At 31.2% G+C, this 17,953-nt stretch overlaps 1 protein-coding gene across 1 annotated transcript; it reads left to right on the top strand.

Moving 5' to 3' along the window:
- The first annotated feature begins 10,119 nt into the window (after window positions 1-10,119).
- LOC125189512 lies at window positions 10,120-10,710 on the top strand. The gene has a single exon (XM_048086785.1). It carries the CDS (start codon window positions 10,120-10,122, stop codon window positions 10,708-10,710), a length of 591 nt encoding a protein of 196 aa, XP_047942742.1.
- Window positions 10,711-17,953: the final 7,243 nt, after the last annotated feature.

The raw sequence follows: 17,953 nt of genomic DNA, 5'->3' as shown, positions 1-17,953 counted from the left end.
TTTTGGATCCCTTTTTTGGGAGATAGGGAGTTTCGCTTTTGTTGGTGGTCTTACCTTTGGGCTTGTCTCTTTGTAGCTCGCCGTCTTGTGGCTCGAGCATTTGCTATTTATTAAAAAAAAAAAAGAACAAAAACATGATGGCAATATCGTTAATTGGCGGTCTTCCATTACTTCTCTTTCCTAAAATTGTACGCCCAATTTCTATTCGGAATCCTCATGTAGATCTTGATTGGACTATTTAACTTGTCATATATACCAAGAAAATAGTCTAATTAATAAACAAGTACTCCTAAATGGGATTAGCATTCATTGAGATTTTCACATGCACAAAGAACTAAAGAATATAAGCTGGCGATGATAAATTATTTCAATAGCACATAAATAGAAAAATCAACTAAATCTGACATAAAAATAGCGTTTTAACCTTATCTGCCTATATGTGGGTGTGTTCGATAATATCTGAACTAATCTAAACATGACATCTACTCCTATTCGATGGATATTAATACTCATATTTAGAGCACATGAATATCATTTTCTTTGAATTAAAAAAATCATGCAACTTGATTTGTCCCCTTGACTAATTCCTTAATCTGATTATTTAATGATCGAAAGAGAGGTAAGATTTTGGCTATTTCTATTTTAGTGCGTTTTTTAAACGGCGATTGAAGTTAAAAGAGCTATTTTATCCATTCCCTTACCAAATTGATAATATTTTACTCTTTGAGTACATCAGTCAATAATTCAAATCTTATTCAATGTATCTATGTATTTTGTAGTAATTTTATATGGATCAAATGATTGCGACTTAACCATTATTGGTGAGAAATTGGCACACACGCTGATTTAATTATAGGATGTTTATGAATTCATGGAGTAAATATGATTTCTAGAAATTATCAAGGATAAATTGTCAAATAAATTATCAGTTATTATCTGTCCCATATTTTTAAAAATTAGAAAAAATAAATCACGAAAGATATAGTTTTCTCAATTATCTTACTCCGTCAATTTCCACTAGTTATAAAAGTCACGATTCTTTTTCTTTGCTATACGTAAACCATTTGCTAATACAATTATATATATATATATATATATATTAATTTATTGTGATTGCAATAATTTAATGTTCAAATCATGCAGACGCTTATGTGTGATTACAAGTTGTTACTGATCATGAACAAAAAATTATTTATAATTAACAAAACGAAAAATTGGTTGCATGTAGCTTATATAATGAGGTATCACAAATTGTAATTTTTGCATAGAAAGTGACAATTATCAAATATCATATACGAATGATCATAAGTCATAAATTCATAATATCCCTAAGTCATCTAGAGAAATCATTGATCCAAATATTCACCATGAACTTTGCCTAGGTTATTATGGGCAATAAGCCAATAATAGTAACCGGTTTGACTTAATTTGATTTATACATGTGGCAACTGGCAAATATAGAGTAACTTACCATCGCCAAAAAATTAATTTAGAAGAAAATACGCGATGACAAAGATAAAATTTAAAAAAAGAACAAAAAATTCGCCACCCCAAATATACACCCTTCAACCCCAAAGAATAGTCTCAATCTCCTTTTACTTCATGGTCTGTCTCACAAAATTAATCCACTTTCTATTATGTATGAAGATCAATAATTATCAAGAATTGGAGGATTGGTATAAGCTGAAATTAGAGTTTATAATCAAAAAAAATTTGCCGGAAAAGATTAGTTTTTTTAGAAAGAAGAAAATATTAAAATGAGGAATAGAAAATACAAGTAAAATAAAATAAAAAAAAATTATATAGACATATTTTAAAATGTATTACTTGTACTACTAATTTAAAATATACTCCCCCGCCCTACCATAAGTAGAACATTTCTTATTGACACAAAAATTTATACAATGTTGCGTGAGTAAAGTGGAGAGAAAATTAAGTAGATAGAGTCATGTTTCTACTTCAAGAAACATATCATTAGAGGTATTACTTAAAATGGGACGAATAGAGTACTCCCTCCGTCCCATAAAAGTTGAGACAAAACTTTTAGGCACGGAGATTAAGAATTTATATTAAATAAATAGGAGAGATGAAAAAAGTAGGAAAGATAAGAGAGAGTAAAGTAAATGATGGAATAAAATAAGAGTGATTAGATGTTTTGTCTTTAGTTAAAAAAGGAAATGACTCAACTTTGTTGGGACGGACTAAAAAGGAATACGACTCAACTTTTATGGGACGGAGGGAGTACTAAATATACTGTTTGTATGATTTTTTGCACTCCTATAATATACCTTTGTCCCATTAAAAAATGAAATATTTCCTAAAATGAAAATAATATCATCTCTATTTTTTCTTCTATCTTACTTTACTATCTTTTCATTAACTCACGTATAACACTACATAAAATTCCGTGTCAGAAACCAAATGTTTCATACTCTCTCTGCCCCATAAAAATATGTGCACTTTTCATTTTTCTCTGGTTTTATGAGCATTTCCATTTATGGAAAATTGTCCCCAACTTATTACTCATGTATATTAATTTATTTACAACTTATTATGGTCCACCATTACAACTCATTAAACATTAATAATAATAATATGGGTTACACTATTCACTAATACTTCTTTAATTATCATTCTCCTGATCTCTCTTAGTTTATCAATCATGTATTAATTCTGTATCATTTCATATGTCCATATTTTTATGAGACAGAGGGAGTAGTAATTATTGTTGTAATATATAGGAGTATACAACTATACAATTATAAGAAGATGGATACTCCTTTCGTAAAGTTTGACAAGAAGTTGTGGGTGTCCATGTTTTATGTTATAGCACGGTCGATACGGGACCTTTGAAACTGGTTGATCTTCCAAAAACTCAAGCCTAATTGGGATATATACGGAAAAGAAAAGTTTATTTTTACGGCTTGGTTTGTGGATTAAAGGGTTGTGTCCAGTCTTTCCTTATTCACCTAATCAAGTTTTAGAGGATGTAGGCGCCGTTAGAAGGTGGAAAGAACCAAATAACCCAAGAAAATACATAACTAATCAATGACGTTTTGGAGGTGGCTTTGATACGTCTTCATCCCCCCCCCCCTCCCGTTTTTCATCGGTACTAGTGGTTTTGGAGGCATTTTCTTTGTTGTTCTTATTGTTTGGTATCTTGTGTAGCTAGCTGGTGGTGCTCTTTTAACTACTCTCTTTGTTTTTATTTTGGTTGTGCTTATTTCGTTATGTTTGTGGAGTGTTTGTTTCAGCCTATGACCTCTGTTTTTCTACTTTTGTGGTTACTTTGTTTCAATTGTACTTTTGAGCTCTTGGCTCGCCATCGTGTCATGGCTTGAGCACGGTTCATATTTATAAAAAAAAATTATGCAATTATAAGAAATCAGATTTTGTAAAACTTTATCAATCATATTTTTTCTACATCCATCCCTGTTATGTTTAGATTTGGTAGAGCTTTAGTACTCCTTATGTCTTACAAAAGGTGTCACAATTGTGGGATGACACGAGATTTTAGGAGATTTTATTGTGAGAGAGAAATTTATCTAAAAATGGAAATGTGGCATCTTTAGTGGAACAAACTAAAAATGAAAGTGAGACATCTTTTATGGGACGAAGGGAGTAACAATTTTCTACACATGTCCCTTTCTAGGTGTATAAAGTACTCTCTTCGTCCTAACTAAGTTGAGTCATAACTTTTTGGGTTGTCCCAACAAAGTTGAGTTATTTTTTTTGGACAAAATACAAAACATCTAATCACTCCTACTTTAATCCAGTGGCGGACGCATGATTTTAATGTTGGGGGGTCCAATTATATAGTAACTAATCATTGTATTTTTTTTATAGCAGCGTAGCCAAAAATTGCGACATTATTAAGATGTGACGAAGATGAGTAATGAGATAAAATAATTAAATGATATGAAAAATAGAAATATGTATATATTTAATATATCAATTATGAATAAATTTGAAATAAATTAATTAATGAATATAACATGAAAATTTTTGTGTGTAAAGTTGCAGAAAAATAGAAAAAAATCACAAAAAATAGCTAAAAGAAAAATGAAAATTCAATTATAAATTTAAAATAAATTAATTAAATAAGTATTACTTATTAAACATAAATTTTTTGTGCAAAATATTGGTAAGAAAATTTTTAAAAAAATCATAAAAATACAAATTAAAGTGACAAAACTTAATTGTGCTTAACAAGATTTGAACTCAAGCAAAGTGGGTAGCAAGCAAGGCAGGTTGCCAATGCGCTACCTAGTGAATTGCTAGTAACTTGTTGTATAAATATAATATTAATAACATAAATTCTTGGAGGTTCTATGGGTCCCCCAAGGCACTGTGTATGTCTGCCACTGCTTTAATTCATCACCTATTTTATTATCTCATTTCTCTCCTATTTTTTTCCTCTCAACTACTCCACTATTTTATTTTATTATCATTTAACTCATTCAACATAATTTCTTAATCTCTGTGTACAAAAGAAATGACCCTACTTAATTGGGATGAAAGGAGTGGTATTCTCTCCGCCGTCATTATTTAGCTTTCCTTTCTAGTTTGTCCGTCAATACTTATCACACTCCTTTAAAATTTCATTTCAAGTAATGAACTCCACATTTCACGAACTCCACATTTCACTAACTCATTCACCACATTTTATTATAAAACTAATATACATAACTTTCTATTACTCTTTGTCACATAAAAATATATACATTTTTTATTTTCATCCGTCCAATAAAAATATGGACATTTCCATGTATAAAAATTACCTCAATTGATTATCATACATATATTAAATTATTTACAACTTATACTTTCGTTAACACTCTCTTACTTTACTAATTTTATCTTAATTCTTTTATCGTATGATATCTTTATGGTACTGAGAATATATTTTTTAAAAACCTGTCTTAATTAGAGTGGAAAAATTAATGGCCACATAGAGTAATAAATATCGAACAAACGGGGAGCTAACGATGCGTTTTTGTCATTATTAAAAATTACTCCTAGAACATAAGTTTTTGTATATTTTCTATTTGGAGTGGTTAGTTGTTTGAGAGTTTTAAATAAATAGTTGAGTTCACTTTTTCTTGATTATTCAAAGTTTGACATACTATAATAAAACATCCGTCACGTTTCATTATGAATTTATGATATATGGGAGTTTGCAGCCGACATTAACGAAACGAGGAGACTTTGCAAGGTCAACCGTTGTTCCTCGTTGTAGAGCTCAGATTGGTCCTCTCATTCCGCTTTACTGCTTTGAAACACTTTGTATATTTCCTTCAACTTTCATCAACTTTTAGTAGTACCATTTGCCACTAATTTTATTTATGTTTGTGTTATATATAATGAATCTTACATTCTATTAATATATTCTATTCATATTTTATAACTATGACTTAAATTATATAAACTTCTTTAACTAATTTTTTTTTACATTTATTTACTTGGCGACAATTAATAACTGACTAAGAGAGTAAAATTGTAAAGTTAAGTATGATACATTATGTGAATTAATAATTTGTACAGTATCAAAATTACTCCCTCCGTACCATAATAGAAGTCACTCTTATTATGGGCACGAATTTTAAGAAATGTAAATAATAGTGGGTTGAGAAAGTTAGTAAAATATGAGACTCACTTTTTTATATTAGTTTTATAATAAAATGTGAGTGAAGTGAGTTAGTAGAATGTGAGACTTACTTACCATTTATGATAAAAAAAAAGTGTGACTCTTATTGTGGGACGGATCAAAATGACAAAATGTGACTCTTATTGTGAGACAGAGGGAGTAGTTTATTTTTATTTCGTGAACTTTTTATTAATCCACTACTAAGTATGTTGTTCATTCTGCTATAAATGAGATAATTCTTTTATGTTTAAGATTTGAGAAAATGATGTTTAGAAGATTAAGAGAGAAAATAAAGTAAAAAATAATAATAAATTAGAAGAGAGAGTAAGTTATTTTTGTTAAAAAATAATGATTTGATTTAGATGGGATGGAGGGATATGGAGGGTCACAGTGGCGCGGACACAAGTAGAGGGGGTAAGGGGCTTAAGCCCCTGCCAAACTTTTTTTAAAAAATAAATTTCTACCATAAAATTTTTCAACATTCCTAGAAACTATCTTCAGCCCTTCCCAAGTTAATATCTTTGGGGTTTAATGGGAAGAAGATTGAATGGGAAGGAGGGGCTGAAAAATAAGATTACAGAGAAAATTTCTTAGAACAATGGCTGCTACATAGAGTAGAATGAGGAAGAAGATAGAAATAAGGAAAAACTGTTAAACTTAAATGAATATAATGACTATAATAATAGTTGAAAAAGTCAATCACTATTCCCTAGTTAAACGGTGGCACGATTTTGCTTTGCACAATTATGAAATATGAAAACATTGAAAAGTGTAACTACATTTTAACGTTATCACTTAACACTTTTAAAATTGTTTAATTTGATACTAACGTTTTTCTTTTCAATAGAGTGATTTACTAAAAACTAAAAAGGATTTTCTCTTGTTCAGCCCTACTCCGTTTAAATTTATCCCAAACGGTAGATCAAAAAAATATTGAATCTTTCTCCCACAAATTATAAACGAGAATTACAACTTGTCATTTTTACAACTTTAATGGGTTAGGCCTTTTTTCCTTTTCTTTTGTCATAGTTCACAAATTCAAATACATTATTTTTTAAATAATATAAACATATTTTTGTAGTTTTGATTGGCACATATGCTTTAATCTGCCACTTATGTTTCGATTTTAGATCTATAGGAAAAAATTGAGAAAAATTTAAAGTTCATACATTTATATTCAAATTCTAAAGTTTAGATAATTTTTTTTTTAATGTATTTTCAGGCAAATAATCCTTCACAAAATCACAGTATATTAGATAATTATGCATTTTTATGTATTAGATATTTATTGTTTTAGCAAAGCAAACACAACAATTTTATTATTATGTTTATTAATATATAGTTATATTCGTCCAAGAATAAATGTCCTTTTGTTGACGGGATCGAGTTTTAGTGTAAAATTGGTAAAATAAGAGAAACAAAAAAAAGTGTTAGTGCCCACCTTATTAGAGAAAAAGAAATTTCCTAAAATGGAAAGTTTCTATTTTCAGGGAACGGGCCAAAAACAAAAGAATTTCTATTTTTACGAGACGGAGGTAGTATGAAAATTTTTAGTGAAGCCCCTGCCAAAATTTATTCCTGCGTTCGCCACTGTGGAGGGAGTGTAGATACACTGACTGAATTCTATAAATATATTGAGGGAAAGGATTCATAATGTGTCCAAATTAGTATAAATGAAAAAAGATGGGATTCTTATAAAAAAGACTAAAACTACTGCCGATTCTTACTTATTACCAAACCATGCATAAAAATTACGATCCATTATTGACTATTTGGCGTGACTAACTAGCACACATCGTATTCATGACTGGAGTTTGCTAACTTTTCTTTTGTTCATATACACGATGATGTATATCTTGATATTGACCCCAAAAATATCACCAATTATTTATAATATTTGTTGGAAATATTCACTACAGATTAAACATACACTTGAAAATCAAACGAACTATTACTAAACTGTTCAATCACACGTACTATTACGAGTAAATATTCGATTTCGTCTTGTTAGCATTTTAACGAAAATGTACCATCCTAAGGATAATTTTAAAAAAGTACCCGAAGTATGAATTTGGGTTAAAAAATTCCAGAAGAAATTTCCTCAAACATAGTTAGGTCTTTCTAAAATTTCATTCTTTATATCGTTGAAGAACTTTTGCTCTATATTACGTTTTCTGTAGCAACCATCGCCAAAACGTCACAACCCTCACCACCAGTGCCACCCTCGAAGACAATGTCGCCGAAGAAATTTTCCGAGGGAAGTCCATTAGGGTGTGACATTTTTATTAAACTGCCACTACAATAAAAATAACTTCTAAGAACACTTTTTAATTCAATTAAGAATGTTTTTTTTTTGTTTCTAAATACTCCCTCCATCCGCCATTAGGAGTCCCATTCCTTGGCGGCACGAGTTTTAAGAAATGTTAAGAAAAGTTGGTGGAAAAAAGTTAGTGGAATAGGAGTCCCACTTGTATATATTATTTTTAAATGAAATGTGAGTGGAATGAGTTAGGTGAATGTGGGACCCTATTACCATTTATGGTAAAAGTGAACAGGGACTCCTATTCGCGGACGGACTAAAATGGAAAAACGGGACTCCTATTCGCGGACGGAGGGAGTAACTTTTTTGTATTTCAAAAAAGTAAAATTAAAATCGCATGCGAAAATGATAAATATATTTGAATCATTATTTTGCATTGATTTAATCAATCACATTACTTCTAAAATGAAAAATTAAAATCAGTAATTTTTAATGTTTTGCAGTTACACTAAACAAACTAAAATCACTTTTTTTAAATTTGTGAATAAAAACATGTGGAATATAGAGAATATTCTTTTGAATTTATATTTTGTATAAATGATTGGAATCACTATGATTTTAAATAAAAAAGACATCGTTTTAATAGGAATCACTTCTGAAATTATATTTAGAATTCCAATAAGATTTAGTGGTGTCAATTACGATTTTCATCACTGAAAATAGCAATATCTTCATAATTGAATTGTAAGAGGTCAACTGTTTATAAAATCTTTTATAGAATATCAATGATTAGTTTGGGTATTTTACAATTGTACTAGTAATTATCTTCAAATTACAATAGCCGAAATAAATCATGAATAATTAATGAATCCTGATCATCAGCTTCGGTATTGTGAATTTGTAATTAATTTTGAAATTCAATCATTTCTACAAAAGTGGTAAGTAATTAATGAAGGCAGCGCAGCTACACTAATACTATATGCTCCACTTGTTGTGTCGTTGACAAATGACAAGTACCAAAATATGGACCTCATCACTTTCTCATAATAAAAGATCAGACCAAGTAAATAAACCACATAGCACGTCACGGGAATTATACATTGCATTTAGTACTACTAATTAAAACACCCAATTATCATAGTATACTATTCCAAAGTCGTGAAGTAATTTGGTTCACCTATACATAAATCATTTCTCTCCTCACAGCCGACTTAATTGACCGCTGACCACCGCCCACCCCTCCCTCATTGTGTGTGTGTGTGTATATCTATGTCTACATTATTGTCACATTTTTTTTATTTTAACCCATTTCACAAAATTATCTACTAAATAATACTACCCCGTCCATAAAAAATAGATCACAATTACAATATTTGGCCGTCCAAAAAAAATAGATCACAATCATTTATGAAAAGATTCCCTCTCTTACTTTACCTATCCTACATTAAAACCGTGTCATACACAAAGTAATCTATTGTTTGTGGACGGAGGGAATACTCCATTCGTCCATTAACCGACATCAATATTTTTTACGTTTGTTTCTAATTAATTAAAACTCTTACTTATTATAATATTTTATTTGTCCATGTGTTTTGAGTCACTTCTTTTTAACATTTGTTTTAAGAAAATGATAGAGTAATAAATAGTTAAAGTGGAAAAAAAAGTAAAATAAAAAAGAGAATAATGTGAAGATCATGTATTATCTCTTATTTTACTATCTCTTTACTTTAACTATTTAATACTGTTATTTTTCAAAATAAATAAGTGACTCAAATAACGTGGGATTTGGTAATGAACTACAATTCCAATAACTAATTTCACTTATATTTTATTACAAAATTAACAGTAGAACTCATATTATATTAATTTTTTCACAATTTTTCCATTGCATATTAGCGAGAAACCGAAAGAATCCTACTAATTATTTATTTTATTAAATTAAGATAAAAGTAATCCACTTTTGATTTAATAAATTTTTTGACTTGTGGAGCCTATTATTGACTTTGTAATTAAAGTTGTAGCATTCCTAAAATCCAAGTAATATTTTGTTTTTGGAGTATACATTTTTGGCAGACTCGCTCAAAGTCAAAACCCTCTCCCTCCATGCAATTAATATCTATATATATACCAACATTTTCTAATCATCCATCAAATTCAATACTTACCACCTAACAAAAATTAATCCCCAATTCCACAAGAAATAACAAATTGAATGGGCAACGCTTGCTTCGGCCCGCCCTCCGCCGCCGTGAAGCTGATCCTCCACGGCGGCGGAACGAGGCTCCTCGCCGGCGGAAAGCACCTGGCCGGCGAGATAATGTTCGAGTTCCCGGAGCACATGGTCTGCCACGGCGGCTCCTTCTACATCGGGCACCCCATCCCGTCCCTCTCCATCTCCGACGAGCTCCTCCCCGGCGAGACCTACTTCCTCATCCCCCTCGACTCCGTCACGCACAACGTCCTCTCCACCTCCTCCGTCGCCGCCCTCGCCCGCCCCGGCACCCCCGTCAAGTTCAACAACTGCCCCTTCGAGTACCTCAAGGGCGCCGACGGCAGGGTTTTGATCAAAGTCACTCCCGATTTTATCGAGCGATTGATCGCCGGAGAAAGCGATGCCCAAGCCAGAGCCGCCGGAGGGTATTTGTGCAGCACGCCGGAGCTGCAGAAGCATTATACTCAGCTGGTGGGGCCCAGGGATCAGCTCTGGTCCCCCAAATTGGAGACCATTTCTGAGCATAAGATCAGCTTTTCTCCTTGTAGGTTTATTGGATTGGAGTGGAAGCAGAAGGAGGTAGAAACCTAAATTTTTTTGTTTTCTTAGGAACAAATTAGTTAGGGTTTGAGGTTAATTACTACTATTAGTGAAAAGTGAAAACCAATCAAAACTCAAATATTAGTATTTGGATATTCTTTGAATTTGATGTGTGGATTGTGAATTGTTTGTAAATTAGATTGATGTGGCAGTGAAATATTGATGATCACATGCACATATTTCTTTTTTCTTTTTGTTTAAATGATCGGTGATCTATACTTCAATTCGTATTTTTATTATCATGAGATGAGAAATCTAGTGTGTGACTAAGATTTTGAATAGCGGTCTCAAATTCAAGTTGATTCTATTGAGGGACGCCACAAACCCTTGCGATAAATCATCCATATAATGTTTAAATTAAGTTATCCGATTATGTTAATTGCATTTGTGATTTATGTTAGTTTAAATCAAATTATGTATATATGGGCAGAGTATTTATATGTTCTACTCATGCAGATTCAACCATCTACATAACAATATTATATGATTATGATAATTGCATTGGTGATTTATGTTGGTTGAAATTTAATCAAGTAATGTATGCACATAATATTTAAATGCTCTAATCATGCGGATTAAATCATTCTTGTAATCAAGTTATCTGCTTATGTTAATTACATCAGTAATCTATTTTATTTGAAATCAAGTAATGTATGCACATACTATTTAAATGCTCTAATCATGCGTCTGTTTCTATCTAGACTGTACACTGTAGTGGAGTATTTCAATTTGGTATACAGTAGCTGATAGTATATATTTGGTGTTAGGTTGTGTAAATTACAAGATATATATGGAGATTTTTCTTTTTTAGATACTTACTTCCCACTAAGATGGATTTAGAGACAGTTTGTTGAAACAAGAAAGATGTTTATTGATTAGGTTTGAAAAATGTCAATCAACACATTAATCAATGTCTTAGAAATCGAATAGAGTGATGAAAGTCTTGTATATATGAGTATAGTTAGCAAACTTGGTTGTCGAGGTAGCAAGAGATTAAACAACTGCCAAATTGAAATACTAGTACATGTTATTCTTAAATAAACAATCCACATATTTGACTAAGGCTACAATTTGAAAATTTCCAGTTCAAGAAAGAGAATACAAAAACTGGATAAGCTATACTGAAAAGCTAAAGTAGAGAGTCCAACCTAACAATGTAGAGGCTGAATTTAAGCCAACCTAACAAATCACATAAAGCTTCGTAGAGTCAAGATGTAAGCAGTTGAAAAGAAGAAGAAGAAGAAGACAGTCTCACTAACCAGAACTGGACAGCAGCAGTTTCAGTCTGCAAATATACACAGACAATAGTGAAATTTTATGTTGATGGAAGAGTATGTGTGTTGGCCCAATTATCAGTTAACAAGTTTGAATTGCTATCTCTTCAATTGATAATTAATTACTCCATATAACTTTTCTATATACAGAAAGTGTGGGACATGTTTGTTGGAAAAGTGACATGAGTTAGTGGATGCAGATCATAGACAGTTATTGGATTTTCTACCTATTGTTATCTCCATTGCTCTATCATGTCCCATTTGCTCTCTATATCTTAGTTTGCATTTCATGAGCATTATTGCTTAGTTCACAAATCAACGTTAGATTTACTAATGCCTACGAGTTTGATTTTTAGAGACGATACGACAATCCGTGAGAACTATCATATTGCGGAAAGAGAGAGCTTGACTCAAGAATACAATAGTAGTTTGCTTTCTAGTACCTACCTTTTTACTTTTGTTCAATTGTAAAGTTTGCTCATTTATGTTTGCAACAATAGAACATTGATGTTGGCATCAATAAGAGAGCCCTAGAAATTTAAGGGCTCAAAATTCAAGCATTGGCTACCTATGTTAGATGTTGCCAACTTCCTAACGGATTTCAACGTTCGGATTGCCTATGATGTTTGGCATCAAGGAGATCTCTTGTGCAAGAACTACGTCTTGAACAACTTAGAGGATGGTCTATATTCTATTTTTGGCAAGACTCTTCTATACAATTGTGGGTGATGATAACTTGGATGTCGTGGTCTCCGAATTGAAATCCGACTTCTGATTCCTACTTGGAGTAATATTAGATCTATTGTGCATGTATGTTCTGATTCTCCAAATAATTGAATATTGTTCATGACTTCTCCACGTAATGATCATTTGAACACGACCATGAATCTTCAATGTTTTCAGTCTTTAATCTTTATCTTAAGTGTGGACTAAACTTATCAAAATTGTCAAGGTGTTAAATAGAGAAGATACAAAATTCCTACTTGGAGTAAGGAGAAAAAATCACCCAACTCAGAGAGATGAAGGGATGAAATTTTTTATATTAGTGTGGGCTAAACTTATCAAAATTGTCTAGGTGTTAAATAGAGAAGATACAAAATTCCTACTTAGAGTAAGGAGAAAACATCGCCCAACTTATAGAGATGAAGGAACAAAATAGAATATTACTATCAGCCGCTACAGCAGAATAATATTGTCTGCCCGTTCATTCCGAAATTATGAGGAAATTATGAGGAATCTGGGCTTTTTTCTCTTCATTTTACTCCCTCCGTCCACAAAAAATAGAGTAGTTGGTGTATGGCACGGGTTTTAATATAAAATTGGTAAAGTAAGAGAGAAGGAAAAAAAGTAAGAGAAGGAGAAAAAGTAAGTGAGAAGTAGTGTTAGTGGAATGATGTGTGGGGTTATTATTTGTTGAAAACTTTTCATAAATGATTGTGCTCTATTTTTTTTGGACGGTTAAAAATGGTAAATGTGTTCTATTTTTTGTAGATGGATGGAGTATTATTTAACTCGCATAAGATATAAATATCCATTAACTAAAATAAGTCTTTTAAAAACAAAAGGTTTTAAAATGACATGAGTTTTAAATAACAATTGGTAAAATAAGAGAGAGATAGTAAGAGTGTCCATAATAAAGGCGGAATAGCCACGCCACAACACAAAGACTTGTCCAGCCCAATAACAGTCATGTCACAACCATAAATCACATTATTTTATCAATTGTTGGTATATTTTAATTGGACTGGAACCAAATTAATTGGACAAAATTAAATAGAATGCAATGGAATGGAAAAAATGAATGGGAAATAGATATTTTATAGTTAAAATTAAAAATAAATAAATAAATATTTCAAAAAAACGGTGCCGCCGCTATAGCCTGGCGTGCAATAGGCACCGTCCGCCACCGCCTTCCATGGCGCCGCATATATGGCTCCGCCCCCTTGGCCTCCCCCCCCCAAACCAAACAGTAGACCACCGCGGCTCTACTATTTTGACCACTCTTAAGGAAAAAAGTGATAGTGGAGAATGAATCCCACATCATTATAGAAATTTTTTTTACTAAATACTTGAAGGTTTCTAATTCTACGAGCAGTTCGAGCGCATGATTAGAATTGCTTCTATAAATATACTCTTTAATTCACTCTTATCCAAGTTGAAAGAAGCCAAATGACTTATAAGTTTCCTTGATGGAAGAGGTTTGTGTTGTAAGAATTGTGGTATGTTGCAGAAATTTAGGTAAATAACGATGTATGACTTAGACACCTTATTGTTTTCTAAGTATGGTATGGCATCACCAAATCGGGTATTTTTCATTTTAGAGAAGTCATTTTTGTGTGTTTTTGTCTTGCAAAGCATCATAACAGAGCATTTGTCGATCTCTATTTCTTGCAAAGTTTTCAACAATTGGCTTGGCAAAAATGAAAGCCTAGTACCCACAAAAAACTGGTGGATGACACTTAAAAAATTTATTATGTTTAGTTAAATCAGTAGCAGAGATATGGTTGTAAAAAAACAATGCCGTGTTGAGTTAAAGCAGTGTCAGGGATAAGGTTGTAAGAAAAAATAAGGTTGGGTTATGTTGAGGTAAAGCACCATTTTTCAGATTTAATCAGTCAGCAGATGTTGTCTTTTTGTGGTGTGGAATGTGTTTTGAAAAAGAGAAGAAAGGTAATCGCTAGTGTGTGTGTTGTGTCATTGCATCATCACTATTGCTAAAATCACCTCCACCTTTGTCTCTACCATTTTCTTCATCATAGATTACATCACAACTTCTTCCTATTGTCCCTTTTGCTTTATATATAGAGGAAATGCCTTTGAAAGAGTAGGTTATTAGTTGTGGATAATCTTGCTGCTGCAAAACATTCCAATCCAATTTCAATGGATTGCACTACCATTTTAGATCTCGTTTCAATTGATAAGAAGTTTTAACATATGGACTAATAGTTTACCCTGTATACTTTTATTGCAAAAATAAGATATTTGACTTATTATTTTATAAGGGAGTGTTATATTGCTAACTCAATACTTAATTGCTAACTACAACTCAATAATCGCCATTAGATATTCAAATTAAAGGTCTAGATCATCAACCACAAAATGTCAATACGATCAACAAAAAACGTCAATAAGGCTATAGGATTAATTCCAATAAAAATCAATAGGAGTATTAATGTCAAGTTAGTTATAACTAAGTTTTAAAAGAAATTCCAAAACTTTAAATTCATATAACATATATCAAATTAAAGATAATTTTATAAGGATTCCAACGATATACTACATGCATATGTTCCAACGTCAAAATTTGAAAAAAATTTGAATTTTTTTTTTGAATTTTCGTATTTTTTACGAACAGATTTATGTCAATACACCTTACATAATATGTCAATATTATGCTTGTAAAATCTAAATATAAAATTGTGTTGACATTATTATGTCTTCATGTTGATGTATTTCATACACTGTATTGACATTGTATTTCTAAACCCTAAATTTGATAATTGCTATTATCTTTTTAATATTAAAAAATGAAAAACGAAATTACACATGGCAAATTGTAAACCACAAAATTTCTAAAATCTTATGGTCTTAAATTAGTTGTAGTTAGCAACTAAAGGATGAGTTAGCAATTGATCACTCCCCTTATTTTCTAAGACATGCTAATTAATTTTGCTCAATATAAGTGCTTCTGTGTCAAATACTACTATACATAAAATCTAACCACTAAAGTTGTTCATTGAAAGCAACGAAAATTTTGCATTGCTCATAAATTCATTATTATAATGGATAGAACGAGTAACTAACTGGTATTATTCGTGTGTATCATTTAGGATAAAAGAATATATGATTGCACTATAAACACACAACACATATTACGATAGTTGAGTAGCATAAATCATTAGTGTTTTTTATAACAATGAAATTAAGATATTTTGAATATAACCTCAATTAATTATAACAAAAACATTCAACTGTATATAGTTTGCATTAATTAAATGATCCTATTAACTAAGTTACAGTTGAGCATCCTCGAGAAAACAATAATTCATGCTGCTCAATTTATATCAAACATTAACGCAAGATTATTGTTGTCAACTCATAAAAGCCATAAAATTCAATAAATACTTATTATGAATCAAATGACTTCCCCATCACTTATACCTTGAATACAACCTTATATGTTGTGAGGGACGCCCAACGAAATTTAATCCATGCTATAAGAGCCTTGCGGCTAGAATTTATTGAAAATAATTGCAAGAACCTTGCAAAATCCTAAATTATTTTCTTTTCTTTTACTTATGCATGCACTTATGTCATACGGCAAATAAAGTTCATACAATAGACTCGATCCATCCCAAAAATAAGTGACTGTATTCTTTATGGGACATCCCCCAAATAAATAACACATTTCTTCTTTTAATAAATAAAATTAACTACTATTCTCTCTCATATTTTACTACTTATATTCTGTCCAACTTTAATCTATCTTCTATTTTTAACTCTTCAAACACTACTCACTAAGTCCATTTCAAAATGGAACGCCATCACTTATGTCTACACACAGAACATATAGTAATAAACACTGATCCATATATGTTAATTTCGTTAACAAAGCTGCTAATATTTGCTAGAAATGCCATACAATAATTATTGCTCCAAGTAAATTGGATTATATTCACACAACAAAATATACCTACAGCATATCATTATGAAGACCTAATAACAGTGCAATATTTACCAAAAATTCAATAAGACTATTCACATGGGGCTTTCTTTTAAAATCCTTCCCGAAAAGTTAAAAGTTATTCTATACAACATCAATTTCTTAATGTAACCATTTCAATGAAAAGCATCAAAAAAACCAACACAAATTTAATAAGCTAAAACATGCAGTCCTTATTTAGAGTAACATGCTGCCCATTAGCTAGACAATGTTCAAATCAGATATCCATAATAGACCAAGCTACATACAAATTAGCACGAACAAGAAATCGGCACATTCAAACATCAATTGGCATTCAAGAGACAAAGGAAATATAAATAAGAAATCTTAAATCACATAAACAAGAGATCCATATCAAAACAGGATGCAAACATTGACACAAAATAAGACTTACTAACACAAAAATTCAAGAACCAAAAATATGAATACAATTAAAATAGGTAGGTACTTATATTTAATCAGGATGGGAATGGCACACGCATTATAGAGACCAAATCCTTAAATAAATTTATTATATGGAAAAGGTGAGCACATGATGATATAAACGGCGGAAAGTCAAATTGCAGTAAAAAAGAAAATTAAATAGAAACATTAATATCATTAATTAAATAACAGGAGCAAGCACTGCTGCATTATTCTTGCATAGAATCTTCTATAGTTGCATATGTCAAATAAGCAAAATATCAATACATGGGAGTAATTTGTCCCATCTGCCATGAATTATTATCAAAAAACTACCAAACAACTGCATCCAATTTCTGAAACAAGAATTTTCTAAAAATATATAACAATATTAATAACCCTAATGACAAGAAGCTAAATGATCAGCAATCATTCCCAAGTACAAACCTCACATAATTCCATGCAAAGAATGATGTTTTAAAAGAAAATAACACACACTAAGTTTAATTACAACGTAATGATGAACCAAGAGCCGAAAGTAAGTTCCATTTACTTGTTGGATTCAATTCAAGTCATATTTCTACTGATGATAGCGATGGCTCAACAACTAATGTAGCACCCCAAAAACTATTACCCCATGATCATATTCTAATTGAGCCACATAAGATAATGAAAAGATTTAGATTGTACAAAATTAAAGAGGTTTCCAATATCACCAATCAATTAGCTTTAAGGCATATAATATGTTCATCAGCACACGTGATTCTTTGGAAAATCATAATCAGATGGGAAATAAGACCCTATACATGTATGATCAATCAATTAATTAAGAGCA

Source organism: Salvia hispanica, chromosome 5, assembly GCF_023119035.1.
Source record: "Salvia hispanica cultivar TCC Black 2014 chromosome 5, UniMelb_Shisp_WGS_1.0, whole genome shotgun sequence".
In the NCBI taxonomy this organism is placed as follows: Eukaryota; Viridiplantae; Streptophyta; class Magnoliopsida; order Lamiales; family Lamiaceae; genus Salvia; species Salvia hispanica.
This window is presented reverse-complemented; position numbering and strand designations above follow the sequence as displayed.

Bases quoted from the DNA above. Each gene is read 5' to 3' on its own strand.
- LOC125189512 (XM_048086785.1), top strand. From the start codon at position 10,120: ATGGGCAACGCTTGCTTCGGCCCGCCCTCCGCCGCCGTGAAGCTGATC.